This window comes from Aulonocara sp. 'chitande type north' Nkhata Bay, linkage group LG3 (genome assembly GCF_057382095.1).
Source record: "Aulonocara sp. 'chitande type north' Nkhata Bay isolate Kocher_YH1m ecotype deep benthic linkage group LG3, A_spYH_male_GT1.1, whole genome shotgun sequence".
Taxonomy (NCBI): Eukaryota; Metazoa; Chordata; class Actinopteri; order Cichliformes; family Cichlidae; genus Aulonocara; species Aulonocara sp. 'chitande type north' Nkhata Bay.
The window spans coordinates 78,305,069-78,321,588 of NC_141346.1; the positions used below are offsets into that span (position 1 = coordinate 78,305,069).

Here is a 16,520-nt window from a genome sequence, read left to right on the forward strand (position 1 = left end):
GTGTATTTAATAATAAAAGTTATCTCTCAGAGACAAAGTTAGTGTCTCATTCAGGTCTGTATCTGAGTAGCCTCAGACACATGCAGTGCTCATATTTTCTGTTTTGTGTGTCACTCAGACCTCTTCCTGACAGGGGCAGCAATTTCATTTAAAGTCCCATTCACTGATACAGGCTGCTGGAGCTCCAACCAGGAGGGTACACACATGATCCAGGGAAAAAAATTATATATGGTATCTTAGATAAATATTAAGAGGTCCTGTGTTTTACTAAAAAATCAAAGTAGTAAAACACAGGACCTTTGGGTTAGATATAAGGTGATTTGACAAATCATGTCTGTTGTAAATGAGTAAGCCATTTATCGACCTGACTCAGGTTTTAAATCATCATCAGAAAAGACTGAATCCTGACCTGAGAATTGTACACTTTGGACTCTCCACTGCAGAAAATAGAAGCTTCAGTCCTGAATCCTGCAGGTTGTTGTTACCCAGATCCAGCTCTGTCAGACGGGAGGACTGGGAGCTCAGGACTGAGGACAGAGCTTCACAGCTTCTGTCTGACAGGTTACAGCCACTCAGTCTGAAGAAAGGATGACAAGTAGACATGAAACACTTGTGTTAAAGTATATTCATGGTGCCATGAGGAGCTACTACATTTACAATATTTCAACACTGTTTCAGGACATGCTGGAATCCTTATTGCCTCATGTTACAAAAGACAAATGTGGCAGTTTAGTGTGATTTGGATGGATTCATTAAAAAAACAAAACATAAACACTGTTAATTTTTTCCAAATGAAATTGATTAAATGATGTTAATTGATGAAAAAAAAATCGATATTGCTTGATCTGACCTCAGCGTTTCCAGTTTGCAGTATTGACTCTTCATCCCAGCAGACAGAAGCTTCACTCCTGAATCCTGCAGGTTGTTGTTACCCAGGTCCAGCTCTGTCAGATGGGAGGACTGGGAGCTCAGGACTGAGGACAGAGCTTCACAGCTTCTGTCTGACAGGTTACAGCCACTCAGTCTGAAATCAAGGTGGAAGGGAGACAAGATCAACCAAACAAATCAGAGCTTTATTGCTTTTTTATTGTTTTTAAGCAGAAATCAGTGAGGTGCTGGTAGATTCTGTTCTTTTGGTTTATTACCCAACAACACACACATACACTAATATTTGTGACTTTTGTAATAGTAGCATTTACAATGCAAAGCAACAGCGATCACAGATTGAAGGGGCCTGAATAAAACTACAATGCAGTGATTTTTAAGATGACCTGTTCTTCCAATTTCCAAAAACAGATTTCTCCAACCTTACAGTTAAAAATAATTCTTTATCTCATACTGAATCTTGGTGCAACTCCCCCCAGTTTATTAAAATGGAGTGGTACTGAAGTTGCTGTAAGTGATGTGTGATGCCACTGATTTCCTTTCTGATCCAATACAAAGTAAAATTCAGGCTGGTATCTGCGATACTGATGAAAACTATTCCTTCAGAATCAATACAAGACATCATAAGAAAATATGATGTTTTGTATAACATAAAAAGCCTGAATTTTAAAATATTCAGTTAATAATCAAAAACAGATGTGACTGAAAATAATAAAACTGAGAAACATTTTATGGCCATTCGATCCTTTTACAACCATTGCAAGAGCTTGGTTGGCATAGCCGGCAATACGTTGGATAGTAATAAGTCCGGTGGGTGATGGGCTCCACCAGGGCTGCCCTTTGTCACTGATTCTGTTCATAAATTTTATGTTTAAAGGCTGTATCAAAAGTTCATTCAAGTTACAATATTGTGGTCAAAAGTTCTCCTTTTTTCTTTTATACTATACAACTACGCTGTCTCATGGTTTTAGGACATGGATCTGTCATGGAAGAAATCTATGACCACTTTTAATCAACATTTTAAAAATAAACATGATCACAGATTTACTTACAGAGCTTTGTTGGAGGCTTTGACCACTGGCAGCAGCCTCAGAAGAGCCTCCTCTGAAGCAGAGTATTTCTTCAGGTCAAACACATCCAGATCTTCTTCTGATGACAGTAAGATGAAGACCAGAGCTGACCACTGAGCAGGAGACAGTTCATCTGTGGAGAGACTTCCTGATCTCAGGGACTGTTGGATCTCCTCCACTAGAGAACGATCATTCAGTTCATTCAGACAGTGGAACAGATTGATGCTTTTCTCTGCAGACAGATTCTTACTGAGCTTCTTCTTGATGTACTGAACTGTTTTCTTATTGGTCTGTGAGCTACTTCCTGTCTGTGTCAGCAGACCTCGTAAGAGAGTCTGATTGGTCTGCAGTGAAAGACCCAGGAGGAAGCGGAGGAACAAGTCCAGGTGTCCATTTGGACTCTGTAAGGCCTTGTTCACAGCACTCTGGTGGAGAGACTCTTTTTTTCTAAAAAAACTAGACCGCTTGGATGTTGTTTGTTGTTGTTCCATCAGATTGAGTCCAGAGTTGATGAAGGTCAGATGGACATGAAGAGCAGCCAGAAACTCCTGAACACTCAGATGGATGAAGCAGAACACCTTGTCCTGGTACAGTCCTCTCTCCTCTTTAAAGATCTGTGTGAACACTCCTGAGTACACTGATGCTGCTCTGATATCGATGCCACACTCTGTCAGGTCTGATTCATAGAAGATCAGGTTTCCTTTCTGCAGCTGATCAAAAGCCAGTTTTCCCAGAGACTCCATCATCTTCCTGCTCTCTGGACTCCAGTGTGGATCTGTCTCAGCTCCTCCATCATACTTGACCTTCTTCACTTTGGCCTGAACCACCAGGAAGTGGATGTACATCTCAGTCAGGGTCTTGGGCAGCTGTCCTCCCTCTCTGGTTTCCAGCACATCCTCCAGAACTGTAGCAGTGATCCAGCAGAAGACTGGGATGTGACACATGATGTGGAGGCTTCGTGATGTCTTGATGTGGGAGATGATCCTGCTGGCCTGCTCCTCATCTCTGAATCTCTTCCTGAAGTACTCCTCCTTCTGTGGGTCAGTGAACCCTCTGACCTCTGTCACCATGCCAACACAGTCAGGAGGGATCTGATTGGCTGCTGCAGGTCGTGTGGTTATCCAGAGGCGAGCAGAGGGAAGCAGTTTCCCCCTGATGAGGTTTATCAGCAGCACATCCACTGAGGTGGACTTTCTAGGGTCAGTTAGGATTGTAGTTTTGTGGAAGTCCAGAGGAAGTCGACACTCATCCAGACCATCAAAGATGAACACAACCTGGAAGTCTTCAAAGCTGCAGATTCCTGCTTCTTTGGTTTCAGTAAAGAAGTGATGAACAAGTCCCACCAAGCTGAACTTTTCCTCTTTCAGCACATTCAGCTCTCTGAAAGTGAATGGAAATATGAACTGGATGTCCTGGTTGGCTTTGTCTTCAGCCCAGTCCAGGCTGTATTTCTGTGTTAAGACTGTTTTCCCAATGCCAGCCACTCCCTTTGTCAGCACTGTTCTGATTGGTTCATCTCTGCCAGGTGAGGCTTTAAAGATGTCTTCTTGTCTGATGGTTGTTTCTGGTCTGTCTGGTTTCCTGGATGCTGTTTCAATCTGTCTGACCTCATGTTCATCATTGACCTCTGCAGTCCCTCCCTCTGTGATGTAGAGCTCTGTGTAGATCTGATTCAGGAGGGTTGGGTTTCCTGCTTTAGCGATGCCCTCAAACACACACTGGAACTTCTTCTTCAGGGTGGATTTAAGGTTACGATGACAAACTGCAGCTTGAAGTTCTGAATGAGAAGAAAAATAAACACTCAATTCCAAAAAGAACTAATCTTTAAAACATGTTGCTCCATCTTCCATCTCTGGAAAATGTTCATTTATCCAGCAGCTTAAATCTTTAGATAAATCCTCTTACTGCTCTGCAGACGGTAAGCCAGCTCCTCCTGCTTCATTCTCCTCAGGAAGTCCACTGTGATCTTCACAAATGCCTCTCTGCTGCTGCTCCTCTGATCCTCTAAGCATTCTGGGTAATCTGGACTCAGAACCTTCTGGATCTTCTTCAGCTCGTTCTTCACAAAAGTGATGATGTTGTCCTCCAGCAGCTGGAACAGAATATTTATGAATGAGCCAATCAGACTGAAATCATGGAGCCAAACATCAGATCCATGTTGGACACACTGACGATCCACTGGTCTACAAAGAGCAGCATGGAGACGACTGTGAACAGAACAGATGTAACAGTAGTTGTTGTACATGTACAGACCATAAATATGGAGTCCAGCTGTGTTTGATGCTGCTGGGCAGACTGACCACTGGGAACCTCTGAGCTCTGCTGCTCCACTCTGTGGAGGAACCATGAAGGATTAGATCAACACAGGATAAAGATCCAGGAGTTTCTGCTCAAATAACTTCATCTGAATCAAGTCTGTCAAGTTTTAAACTCTCAGATTGTGAACATATCAGTAATTTTCAGTCTGTTTTCATGGACGTCCTTTCAGTGGTGATGTCAGGGATGATTTTGAAGAAGCTCATCAAACTGAACCATCAGCAGATCACTGCTCCAAAACCAGAACATGATCCGAGTCTCCCTCCACCACCAGAACACCAGCTTTACTAACGTGGTAGATCAGTGTAGTACAGATCAATAACTGATGAGTCATTTGATCAAAATCACTGAGTGCTTCACGTCTGACCCTCTGATGCTTCTGTAGACATTTTGCATATTTAATGAATGTCTGACAGTTTTACATTCATTCTATGAACACAGTGGAAATGTTGTGTTATAGTCTCCATGTTGTTTCCAGCATCATAAATTCTTAAGTTCAGAAAATTAGATTCTTTCTTCACAGCTGAAAAACAACATTTATTCTCTATTGAAATCTGCATCGTCCACTCCAAAGGTCACAATCTGAAGGTAACATCTGGTTTTGTTCCCTGTGGTTAACTCTGAGCATCAGTATGGTGGGATTTATCCACTACATCCACACCACTGTGGTTCAGTGTTGTCCTGATGGAGTAACAGCAGCCAGTATGATCCAGGCTTTAGCTGCTGGGTCTCTGTGTGACCTCTCAGACTGTTTAACAGATCAGACACAAAGAGAATCAGAGCAGCTCTGTTCTTTAAAGACAAACATGAACCCACTCAGGTCACACTTTCCCCACAGATATGAGCATCACTGTCCTCAAACAGCAAATGACCAAGTCGAACATTTGGATCTTTTCTCTTTCATTGTTTTCTTTTTAATGAATCTTTGTAACAATCTGAGGATGTTTCAGGTCATATTTATTGTGGAGCAGGGAAATTATTTTACTGCTATTGTTGAATAATTGTCATCATTACCATTGCATTAATAATATAATCTGGAGTTTATATTGCATTCAGATGTTTAAACAGTGTGTGTCTTTCAGAGAGACTAAGTTGCAGGCTGACAGGAAGTTGCAGGTTTGCAGAGTGTGCCTTTTGCAGAACTGAAACCGAAAGCAGAGTCTAAGTTATTTTGAGGAGCATTTGAGGACGAGACACAGACAGTAGGTGAAGAGGTGACACAAAGAGCATGTGAGGTCAACACATACACACACATTAGTTAAATTTATTTAGAGGAACCGTCCTTGTTGTCTCGGCAAGAAAGAGGAACAATTCATTTTAAGATAAGAACGGAAAGTACCAAGCCATGAAAATAGAAGATGATTTTCTAGGTGAAAAGTCATTCTGGTGTTGATCTGATCTATGTATAAAATGTATCTGTGACGCATGAAGGGGCGTCAGTAAACAAATCCTGATGCTATAAAATATCTGTTCATGCTTTGATTAAGTCGAGGACTACTGGCTGTCTGCGTACAGAGTGTCTTCCCACACGTGTGTTCATTAAAATCATCGTTTGACTTCACCCGGCCGGATCGGTGTGGTTATTCTTCGATCACCTCTTGTACCCTTCCTCAATTTGAACCTTAACATTATCCAGGAAGCACAAACATGTAAAGGAGTCATCACAGCTCTCTGACCTCGTTGCTCCAGGTTCACCACTGAAGGCTGGATTTTCTTCTTTGGACCGGTCACTCCTCACAGACGGACAGCTGGACCCTGCAGACTGTGACCTCTGACCTCTGCAGACAAACATGATTGAAGCAGCTGTGATCACACAGACTGCAGATAATGCAGCTGTTTCCTGTCAGTAACATCCTCTTAGATTAGAGTTCAGCTTTTTACAGGAAAACTGGACAAAACTGATTTTTGTTACAAACTCATTTTCATTTCCTCTCAGCTCACAAACACAGTCAGACAATCAACCAGAGTCAACACTGATTATAATGTCAGTGCAGAATTATTTCTGTTACTCAGTGAGTTCAGCTCTCTGACCTCGTTGCTCCAGGTTCACCACTGAACTCTGGAGGTCGATCTTTGGACCGGTCACTCCTCACAGACGGACAGCTGGACCCTGCAGACTCTGCTCTGTCCTCCTCTTCCTCCATCATCATCTTCAGTCAGTCTGAGAGGTAAACCACAAACACTCAGTGAGTTCACATTAACAGGAGGAACTGACCTCTGACCTGTCATGTGACCATGAAACCAGGTCAATATGTCTGTAGGTTCAGTCATCCAGGTCATGTGATCTAAGGAGCTTGGAGAGAAAAGAGCCGTCTTTAAGTTTCTGGAAGACGTTTCATCAGAGAAGCTTCTTCAGCTCTAAAACCAAACGGTGGAGAGTCCCAGATATTTAAACCTGAGAGGGAAAGAAAGCATGTCGCTGACCCACCACTGATGTTATTTCAAGGAGGAAACTGAGAGCCTTTGCACCAGGAGCACTAACATCAGCTCCAGCAATGATCCACTGATGTGTTTTTATTCCATGTATGAATGTTGTTATTGACAGAGATGACGTTTGTGTGTCAGTGATGCAGTGACTGTTGTTGTTACCTGTACAGGCTGGTTAGACTCTATGAAACAGATCATACAGATCTCTGCATGTTAGAAGAGACTATTAAAGGTCATGAATGAGACAAAGGCAGGGAGGCGTCCTTTACAGCTAAACAGCAGAGTGAGAGAACAGCCAGCACCTCTACATTTATCACATTATACAGCACATGTATGATACTGACAGGGATGAGAAGAATTTAGTGATTCTGATCCCATCATTGATATTACTTATTGATTCTCAGTAGCTCTGCTCTGACAGTCACCACCATCACTGAGCAGCATATCAAAGACATTTGTGCACATTAACTGCATGTTGTGGCTCAAATGTTTGTGCATGTTGGAGGCATTTCCTCTTTGTTGTGATCAGTGTTGGTCATTACTCAAAACAGTCATTATTACACATATTACACAGAACACTTTGATTAAAAGTAATGGAGTACGTTACTTCATTACTCCTCATAACATTACTTTGATGTTAAAATGAACAAATGAGCATGTAACAACATAAAGCTGAGGTACAGCCCCACACACCAACACAGATCCTGATGAGGTCACGTGATGTTTCTCTGAGTGTTTATGAACACAAATCAAAGATGAAACAGCACAAAGACACTTCAAAGTGATTCTACTGTAGAAACATGAACAGGTAGAAACCTGCAGCCTGACTGCTCATCACTTTGTTACCTGTTCAAGTTCAGCAGCAGCAGCTCACTTTATCACGGTGCTGGTCTGGGGTCAGTGTTTACTCAGCTTTACGTCACTCTGGGTTCTTGGCTAGCTTAGCGTTAGCTTAGTGTTAGCTTAGCTTAGTGTTAGCATGCTGTGTGGCTAGCTTAGCGTCAGAGCTCTGCAGGTGTCTCATGTGTAAATATTAATCACAGTGACAGTAAAGGAGGTAAAGGGCTGTGACGTCATCACGTACGCTGCGTCCTCTGTGGGCTCTGAGTGAACTCAAAGTACAAACTACAAGTACACAAACACGAACGTAGCTCAGAGTGGCGGACACACTCGGCCTCGTTGGTCCAGCTGTGAGTCCGTTACCGTGAACTATGGAGCGGCAGATTTGTGCTGAACTAAGCTGCACACAGCTGATGTTAGCCAGGAAACATTACACACTGACTTTAATGGAGAGACCGGAAATACAAACACACACAGTTTGTTGTGTGAAGAAATCAAACACGAGCTGAACAAACAGTAAAGTTCCTAAAGACAAACTGTTAAAGGAGGAAACAAAGCAAACTTACAGTTTCTTCACACACCAACAACAAGCTCCACTCCACACCTGGACACTAAACACGGACACACAGGTGAGCTGCTTCCTGGAAGGAGGCGGGGCTCCACCTGAAACTCAGCACAGGTGGGAGGGGCTCAGCTCTGTGTGTGCTGATGTGTTAACTTTAAAAATATGCCGTCTGACTGCTCAGACTGAGTCAGAGTAAAGTTCACATGCTGACGTGTGGAGACATGAAACCTTGTTGTAGCTGCAGGTGTGAACACACTGATCCCAGATCAGCTCTGCTGTATTTGTAACATGAACATTTCTGCTGCAAAGCTTCAAATGTTCAGCATGTTTCTCTGTTTCCAGTCTATAGATCCAGTCACACTTTCTACCTTCACCTGTGCAGTAAAGACTGAGAGCAGAGCTGAAACCAAGCGTCCAATCAGTGAGCAGCATCAACACCTGAGCTTCATTCAGACTCTGTTATTGAAGATGTTGTTGGTACAAAGTTCATCTGCTGCTCACATGAATCCATGAAAGATTTATTTCACTGAATGTTTCTTCAAAGCTCATTTCAACCTGTTGAAGTCATGAATGAAAGTGCAGACTGAGAGTGGATCACATGATGTTTGAGGTGTGTCATGTGACATGTTCAGTATTGTCACACATGTCTAGATTGTCCCTGATATCATAACTGCTCAAACACTGATGATTATATTTGAAGAATTATTCCTGATGGCAGCAAAGTTTGAATGGAGCTCTCTGTCTGTGCTGATTTGTCGCCCTCTGGAGGTCAAAGCACAAACTGCATGATGTCACTGTAACCACCACAGAGACAGGAAGTGTTTTTATGACTGAAACACTGAAATGATGCTAACGGCTGTCGTTAGGCTCACTGACAGCAGTGCTGATGTGTTCATGTCAAACACTGGCTCAGGTCAGACTCCTTCATCCTTCTCCAGCGTGAGGCCGCCCTCAGACCCACAGGAGCCCTGACCTTTGACCTCCTGACCCTAACCATTTTAGTCTTGTTGCATCTTTAAATGCAAATCCTGTGAAATGGTCAGGGGCGGCTCTAGAGAAATTTTCTTAGGGTGGCAAAATCAAAGCCTTTTCCCCCCAAACACATATGCAGGTGGTTACATGTGGTTAAAATGATTCAAATGCAGTAAGTATGCACGTTTTTCATATAAATATAGTCTATAACTTAATTATTGTCTGTACCCACATGATTACACACTTTAGTTACATGAAACATGTGAGTTTTGATGTTATGTACTGTACAGCCTGTATATTAAATACATATGTAGCCCAATAAGTATAAACTCCAGAAAGCTACACAACATGGGGCGCTTCATTTACAAACACAAGTCTAACTTAAGTTTCACTGTTTTTGTTAGAAAACTGTCACATGTGTTCTGGGGGCCTCTGGATGTCTGGAGTTTTGATCTCCTCCATACCCGCTTCACACCCTGGAGGACGGGGCTGTGCCCCCCCCACACTCCCTAGCAGATCATTACATGGAGAAACCTTTGGAATGCAAGCATGCTGATCCACACAGGTATGCACACATGGGTATTCACAGACGCGGACTAAAGCTTTCTTGGCTGCTACCTCAAAGCATTATTACTTAGTAAATACTGATATCTATGGCTAGCTAGTTTATTGTGATGGTGCTTTGTTTTCTCTATTATTATGTTGCTCTTTGTTGTTTGCTGTCTCCTCTGTTTGTTTTTTTTTTTGTTTGTTTTTTTTTTTCTCCATACAGGTGACCCAGGAGTTCTTTTTTTTTTTTTTTCTCTCTCTTCCCCCCCCCTTCTCACCGTCTCTTCTCCCCTTTGGTTTTCTTTCTTTCTCTCCCCCTCTTTCTCTCATTCATTCCCCCTGTCCTATTTATTTAAAAAAAAAAAAAAAAAAAAAAAAAAAAATGACAAAGGATGAACTGAAGCTCTGCCATCACGTAATGTCGCATACTGCTGTTTCTGATGTCATTTAAGAAAAAAAAAACAAAAAAAAAAAAAAAAAAAAAAAAACTGTCACATTGTTGCAGCTTAAATTACACAAAATGTCAGAAATCTGCACTGTCATGAACAAACATGTAAACCTCATTTTTCATGATTTGTTGGATTCACCCTCTGAGGTCTGAAACACAACCGGACATTTGTGACTCCTTTGAGTTTACGTTTGTATTTCACCCTCAGATTGTTTCATTTTATTTTTTCCTCCTCTTGCTTTGTTTGGTATCTTTTCAGCTCAACTGAATTTAGTTGTTTTTTCACTGACATACTGCATTAGTATTACTATTACTATTAATGTAACTATTACTGATCTGAAATCACACAAAGAACCTAAAGTCCTAGCAGTATTTTTTACTGTAAAAAAACCACAGACGTGTTGGGTAAATGTTTATAACTTGAAATGCAAATATAAATTGTACATTTTGTAAACAGATACAACTATTTATCTAAAAATGCAGCCAATACACCTGCTGTTTTTTCATTTTCTACAACCATTTAAAATAGCACTCACCTTCCTTCCATTTCCACAGTGTAACATCCACCCACCTGTGTAAAATCAGAAATTCCCATGGTGTTGTTCAAAATGTGCTCTGGCACAATCATAAGCATCGCTTGCTGCTGAAAACAAGAAAAAAGCCGTCCTGCTATGGGCTGAACCATTTGTTAATGTGGAGGGGGGGACACTATGGAATATATCCAGTTCTAGCATTTATATTCACTGCTGACTGTAACTACGCTCAAACTGTTAAACTTATTTTAATAAACAACACTGTCATATGCAAAACTGGGGTGGCACTTGGGGTGGCAAGGGATCATTTTAGGGTGGCACTTGCCACCCCATGCCACCCTTCTAGATCCGCCCCTGCTGATGAAGCCAACAGGTTCGCTTCATTTGCAAAAAGCAGATATGAGTTTCTGAGGCCACAGTCTTCTGTGGCAGAAGGGGAATCAGGGGAAGCCCTGGAGGAGTCCACCACCCACCAGAAACAGGTCTGAGCTCTCACTGCAGTTGTAAAGGGGCTACACAGCCCACATGAGGCTGAGGGATGCAGCCTTCTGTCAGACTGTCACTAACACAGAGAAACACCCGTGTACACTCATACTCATGGGCACATACACCAATCAACCTAACCCCACTAACTGCTCGTCTTTGGACTGTGGGAGCCAGAGAACCCAGAGAGGACCCAGACATGGGGAGAGCATGCAAACAGCTTAGATGTTGGATTTGAACCCAGAACCTTCTTGCTGTCAGGAAACAGTGCCAACCACTTTTCCACTGTGCTGCCTGTTTGACTCTGATACACCCATTTTTGAGCTCTTAAAAACAGCCCTCCACACAACAGAGACAAACCATAAAGGACTTTGTGGCTTGTAGCAACCGAAGAAAGTTTAAGGTGCAAAATAAAGAGGTTGAAAGGAAAGTAATAAAGGAAACACATAATTATAACAGTAATGTTGGCTGTGTATCACGTGTGGCATGTCATTGTGGGGCTGGCCTCTGTTGGGACTGAGAATATGTGATGGCGGGGGCAGGGTTGGGTTTATCCTGATCTCCTGTTTAGTGGAACTGTGCTCCTTTGAATCCACAGCACTAACCTGGCACACACACATAAAATGCATCATTGCTACAGAGCACAGCAGGACTCATTATGAGTGGTGGGGCAGGCTGGATGGTGTTGAGGAGTCGTATCGCAGTGACATTGGCTCCCCTGCTTCACTCTCTCCTGCCCCACTAATGCAACTCACTAATCCCTCTGTCCCCTTTAGGTGGGGCTCACGCTGACAAGATAAAATAAGCTGCACGACTGGTGGGTGGGGGCTGTGCTGTCAGCCCCCCTGGGTCTGCTCCTCTGTGATCCTCAGTGGGCCAGTATGCCTCTCCTGGTAGCTCCATGGGGGATGGTGTGGTGGGTTGGTGGGTGCCATGGCGACTATGTGCGGACTTCACATTTTTGTCTGCTGTGACAGCTCCTTGATCTGGGCGGGGCCAGTGGGGTGTGGGTAGGTCCTTTGTGGGGCTTTGGACGTTGCCTGAATATTGTCAGGCAGCTGGGTGCTGTGCCTCGACCCTTTCTTCCTTTGCATTTGTGGTTTGGTGCCATAAATGCACAACATAGAAGAGCCACCTCGACGGGACAACACTCAGCGGTTCATCTGTCTCTCTTCCACAGCATGTCTTTATCCTGTCTTCCTTCTCTCACCCCAACCAATCACAGCAGATGGCCCCGCCCCTCCCTGAGCCTGGTTCTGCTGGAGGTTTCTTCCTGTTAAAAGGGAGTTTTTCCTTCCCACTGTCGCCAAAGTGCTGCTCACAGGGGGTCATATTGTTGGGTTTTTCTCTGTATGTATTATTGTACGAGCTACCTTACAGTATAAAGCACCTTGAGACGACTGCTGTTGTGATTTGGTGCTGTGTAAATAAAACTGAATTGAATTAAGAAACAACTCTTAGATTCCTCACATGATTCTCCTGTATTCCTACGGGACGCCAAGGTAATATAACATGGAAGTGTGTCGCAGTGCCTGGTGGCCACATGTTACCCATAAACTGTCAACCTGACCGTGCTGTAGCTACGTCCAAAGACTAGTTAAAGATTAAAGCTTTTTGGGGGGTTAAATCTGACATAAATAAAGAAAGAATAACATTAAAGTCGATTCTTTTGATCACTGTGGTTCTACTTTGAGGATATGATGTGTAAAAACCCTCAGTTGTGGCTGGCGGATCTCACATTCCTGGTCTTTGTAATTCCAGTTCAATGAAGCCTCATTTTCACCTTTTTCCAGATAAATTTTCCCAACTGTTCTAATGTCCATGCTGTGGCATTGTCCCATCATTTGTATTTCCTGTTAATGGATTTTTAATATGGTCTGGGAAATTACTATATATGAGTAACTTCCTGTTGTATTGCAGCTTAAGGCCATTGTCACTGAAATAAAGCCCAAGTTGTAATAGTTTGCATCCAGAACGAGGAAAACGAAGAAACCCAAACACTGCTCAGTGGATGAGTCCGTCCTGGAATAAATACCAGGACAAAACTAAAAAGAAGAGCTTGTTTCCTCGAAGCAACAACAGAAAGCTCTTTGTCTCTACAGATGTTTCTGGGAAACACGTTAACAATATTTAAACATTTGTTCTTAATAAACGTTTTTACTTAATGATGCTTTATGATATTTCTATCTGACCTAATGCAGCAGCGTATCCACATGAACTCTGCAGTGTTTCTACCCAGAGGCCACCGTGGTCCTTCTTTACTAATGCTGAGGGTTTTCTCCCAGCCGTGATAGCCTTTGACAGGTAAACTGAGTCATTCCAGCCCAGTGCAAAAATAACCTCCCTGTCTGCTCTTAACTTCACGCATCGATGCTAAAACGTTGCATAACTGAACCTGCAGACTGTGATCCTGTAGCTGTCGAGGAGAGGGCTTGATGCCGTCCATCTTCTGCTCAATTAACAACGCCTGCAACCTTTTGAGCCTTGGTCCTGCTACAGTCACAAATATAACATCATCACTCTTTATTTGATCCACTACACTGCTGTCATTTCTCTGTTATGGCCCCACAAGGTCACTGAATTCTGTCATTCTTCTCCAATCCATGGTTTTCAGTCACTGGTGGGCAACATTACTCTACCACGACTGCAAACAGTGGACAGTTGGTAGGTAGTCCTGCAGGACGCCTGTCTCGAGCCAAGGCTACTTGGAACATCTCTCCATGGAGGAACAATGAAGACATGAAGAGAAACTATAAATCTTTGGGACTTGTGCTCCAACAGCTTTGTTTAAAGGCCTGAAAGTGGCGACGTCTCTCCCAGAGCTCCAGCTCAGTGACATCTATGTGTGCCTTGTATGCTTCAGCTGACGCTGCTGCCAGGATGAAAGCTGTCAAACCGAGCACAGCTACATGTTCCACCTGGATGGGTAAATAATGTGTTTGAGGTGAGAACAATCAGGAAAGCTCGCCAGCGGCTTTACTTCCTGAGGAGGCTGAGGAAGTTTGGCATGAACGCCAACATCACCTCAAATTTCTACAGGTGTGCAGTCGAGAGCTTGCTGACGAGCTGCATCACAGTTTGGTACGAAGCTGCTCTGCCAGCAGCCGTAAATCACTACAGAGGGTGAAGGCAGCAGAGCACATCACTGGCACCAGGCTTCCTGCCATTCAGGACATTTATCTCCAGCGGTGCCTCCATAAAGCACACAGCATCATCAAGGACCACAGCCACCCAGCACATCAGCTGTTCTCCTTGTTACCATCGTTACAGGAGTCTGTCTGCTCGGACTACAAGACTCAAAAACTGTTTCTACCACCAAGCCATACGACACCTCAACCACAACACTTAAACACACACAACACAGCACTCAGAAGCTACCTGCAGCTTCACAAGTACTCTGTTTAATCTGCACTGGTCACTCCACTTTATTGTCATTGATATTTATATTTAAAAGTGCAATACTGAAATTTTCTGCTGCTCATTCCTGTGCAATGTCCCATCTGCCCTCCCGTCATATTTCTCTTCAAGATTTTCTTATTTAATCACTAGTGTACATATATTTATAGATACAAATATATTTAGTCATCTTTTCTCTTTTACCATGTCTCTCTAATATTTGCTCCTTACTATTTTTCTATTTTCTTTATTATTTTATTTTATTATATTTTCTCCTACTGTATCAAGCTGCCGAGTGACTGCTGCTCGTCAAACACATTTCATTGCAATGTTGACCCTGTGCTAACTTGCATATGACAAATAAAACTGAAAACTGAAAAGAAGAAACTGGTCGTTGTTAAAGGAAAGGTAATCTCCACATAAGCAGCTTAGATGACCTTCCACGTGTAAATCTTACAATGTGTTGACTTGGACATGAACAGTGTAGGACCAGAAAAGTCCCAGCAGTGTTAATTTGTCACATTAATGTAAAATGAAGTATTTTTCTGATGTTGGGTTAATCGTTCCTACAGTTTAAATGAGCCGTCACTGATGTTCACATGTGGCAGCCATACTCTACGGCTTCTGTAAATAAACACTGATTACTGAATCCAGTTTTGGCTACATTAAACTCAAAGACGTTCAAAGGATGGCTGGAAAGCTACAGACTGCAGTACTGTTTGGCACCAGTAGCAAAGTATGTCTGTTGTGGAGTTGTAGACATGTAACTTGAACATGTTTGTAACTTTTTACTAGCATTTTGTTTACTATGTTTCAGATCTATGGCACTAAATGGGGGACTGACCACGTTTTTGACCTTGACTGGACTTACTGGGTCCAGTAAAGATATCATAGCCAAAGGTGGCTCTGCTTCCAGTTCTGGCTTATAGGAAGATCTCTGAAGGTTGGGTGTAATCCTCTCCTGACTTTGGATCACTCTCTTAGATCTAAACCTCCAGCTCTGGACTCGCCATCCTCAAAGACTGCTCCATAAGAACACAGGCATGTGTGAACAGCCCACTCCTCCTTTGGTCAATGGCACACACTTTTAGACGATGTGTATTCAGCATCTGGCAAGAGTGGAATCAACTGGGGCTCTTTCTAAATTGGCGTCACCATTGATTGTGGTGGTGGCAGCAGCTCATTCTGCTGGCTCTGTGTAACAGGGTCATAAATCACATTGTTATAATGTGTTCTAAACCCCCAAACTGCTCCTTTTATACCTGACTTTTAGGACCTCCAAGCCTGTAGTTGTGTTCATTATCAGTTAGAGCCCCTCCTCGTTCTTTTCTTCTTCTTCGGTGCAATCCTATAAATACAGTGTACCCCTTTTGCCTCTCCCCTTTTCTACAATCCCCCTGTGGGAGAGGTGGGTGTCATTTCTTTCCAACACTTTAAAACACACATATAATGCATATTTAGCCACCTGGATGTTTCTGGTTGCAATTTTAGTTCGATTATTGTCATTATTAAGCCTGTTTTTGTTAGATGTTATAAGTGTGTCGTATGTGTGTATCATAAATGTGTTTTAGGCGCCATAAATGCTAGCATGAATATATACTCCTTGCTAGCTTGGGAGCTGTGGTGGGTTGAACTAACCCTCTTCCCCACTGTTTGTATTTGGTCGTAGGAGCTGGAGTGGGCAAATTATTTACTGGGAGGTCTTTCTTTCTTTTACCTTTTTTATCAGACACAACGCAGAATCACACCGGTTACATCTGCAGCTCATCCATCACCTGTTCTTCCCATCACTTAATGTTTTTGCTGCAAGACGTTGGAGTGAGTGCCATCTATTTTGCTGTTGTTTGGAGGCATTTTAGTTCAGTGAGAGACAGGAGGTCACGCAACAAACTGCTCAAACGAGTGGAAGCCGCTGCCCTCTGCTCGTCAGCTGGGAAACCTGGATCTCCCTTGTTGTGTTAACAGACCTCTCTGCATTGAATCATACCTGTTATTAACCTCTGTCTCTCTTCCACAGCATGTCTTTATCCTGTTTT

General features: G+C 42.9%; 1 protein-coding gene and 1 pseudogene across 2 annotated transcripts in view; both read right to left on the reverse strand.

Annotated features, from left to right (window-relative positions):
* Positions 1-16,520, reverse strand: part of LOC147337109 (uncharacterized) — a 360,298-nt gene that overhangs the window by 104,386 nt on the left and 239,392 nt on the right. The window contains exons 17-18 of the mRNA XM_086286256.1: positions 1,938-3,732; positions 851-1,024 (exon numbers count right to left, since the gene is read on the reverse strand). Coding sequence (XP_086142382.1) covers positions 851-1,024; positions 1,938-3,732 — 1,969 coding nt within the window. The remainder of the gene's footprint in view (positions 1-850; positions 1,025-1,937; positions 3,733-16,520) is intronic.
* Positions 1-16,520, reverse strand: part of LOC147337110 (protein NLRC3-like) — a 547,272-nt pseudogene that overhangs the window by 79,773 nt on the left and 450,979 nt on the right. The window lies entirely within an intron of this gene.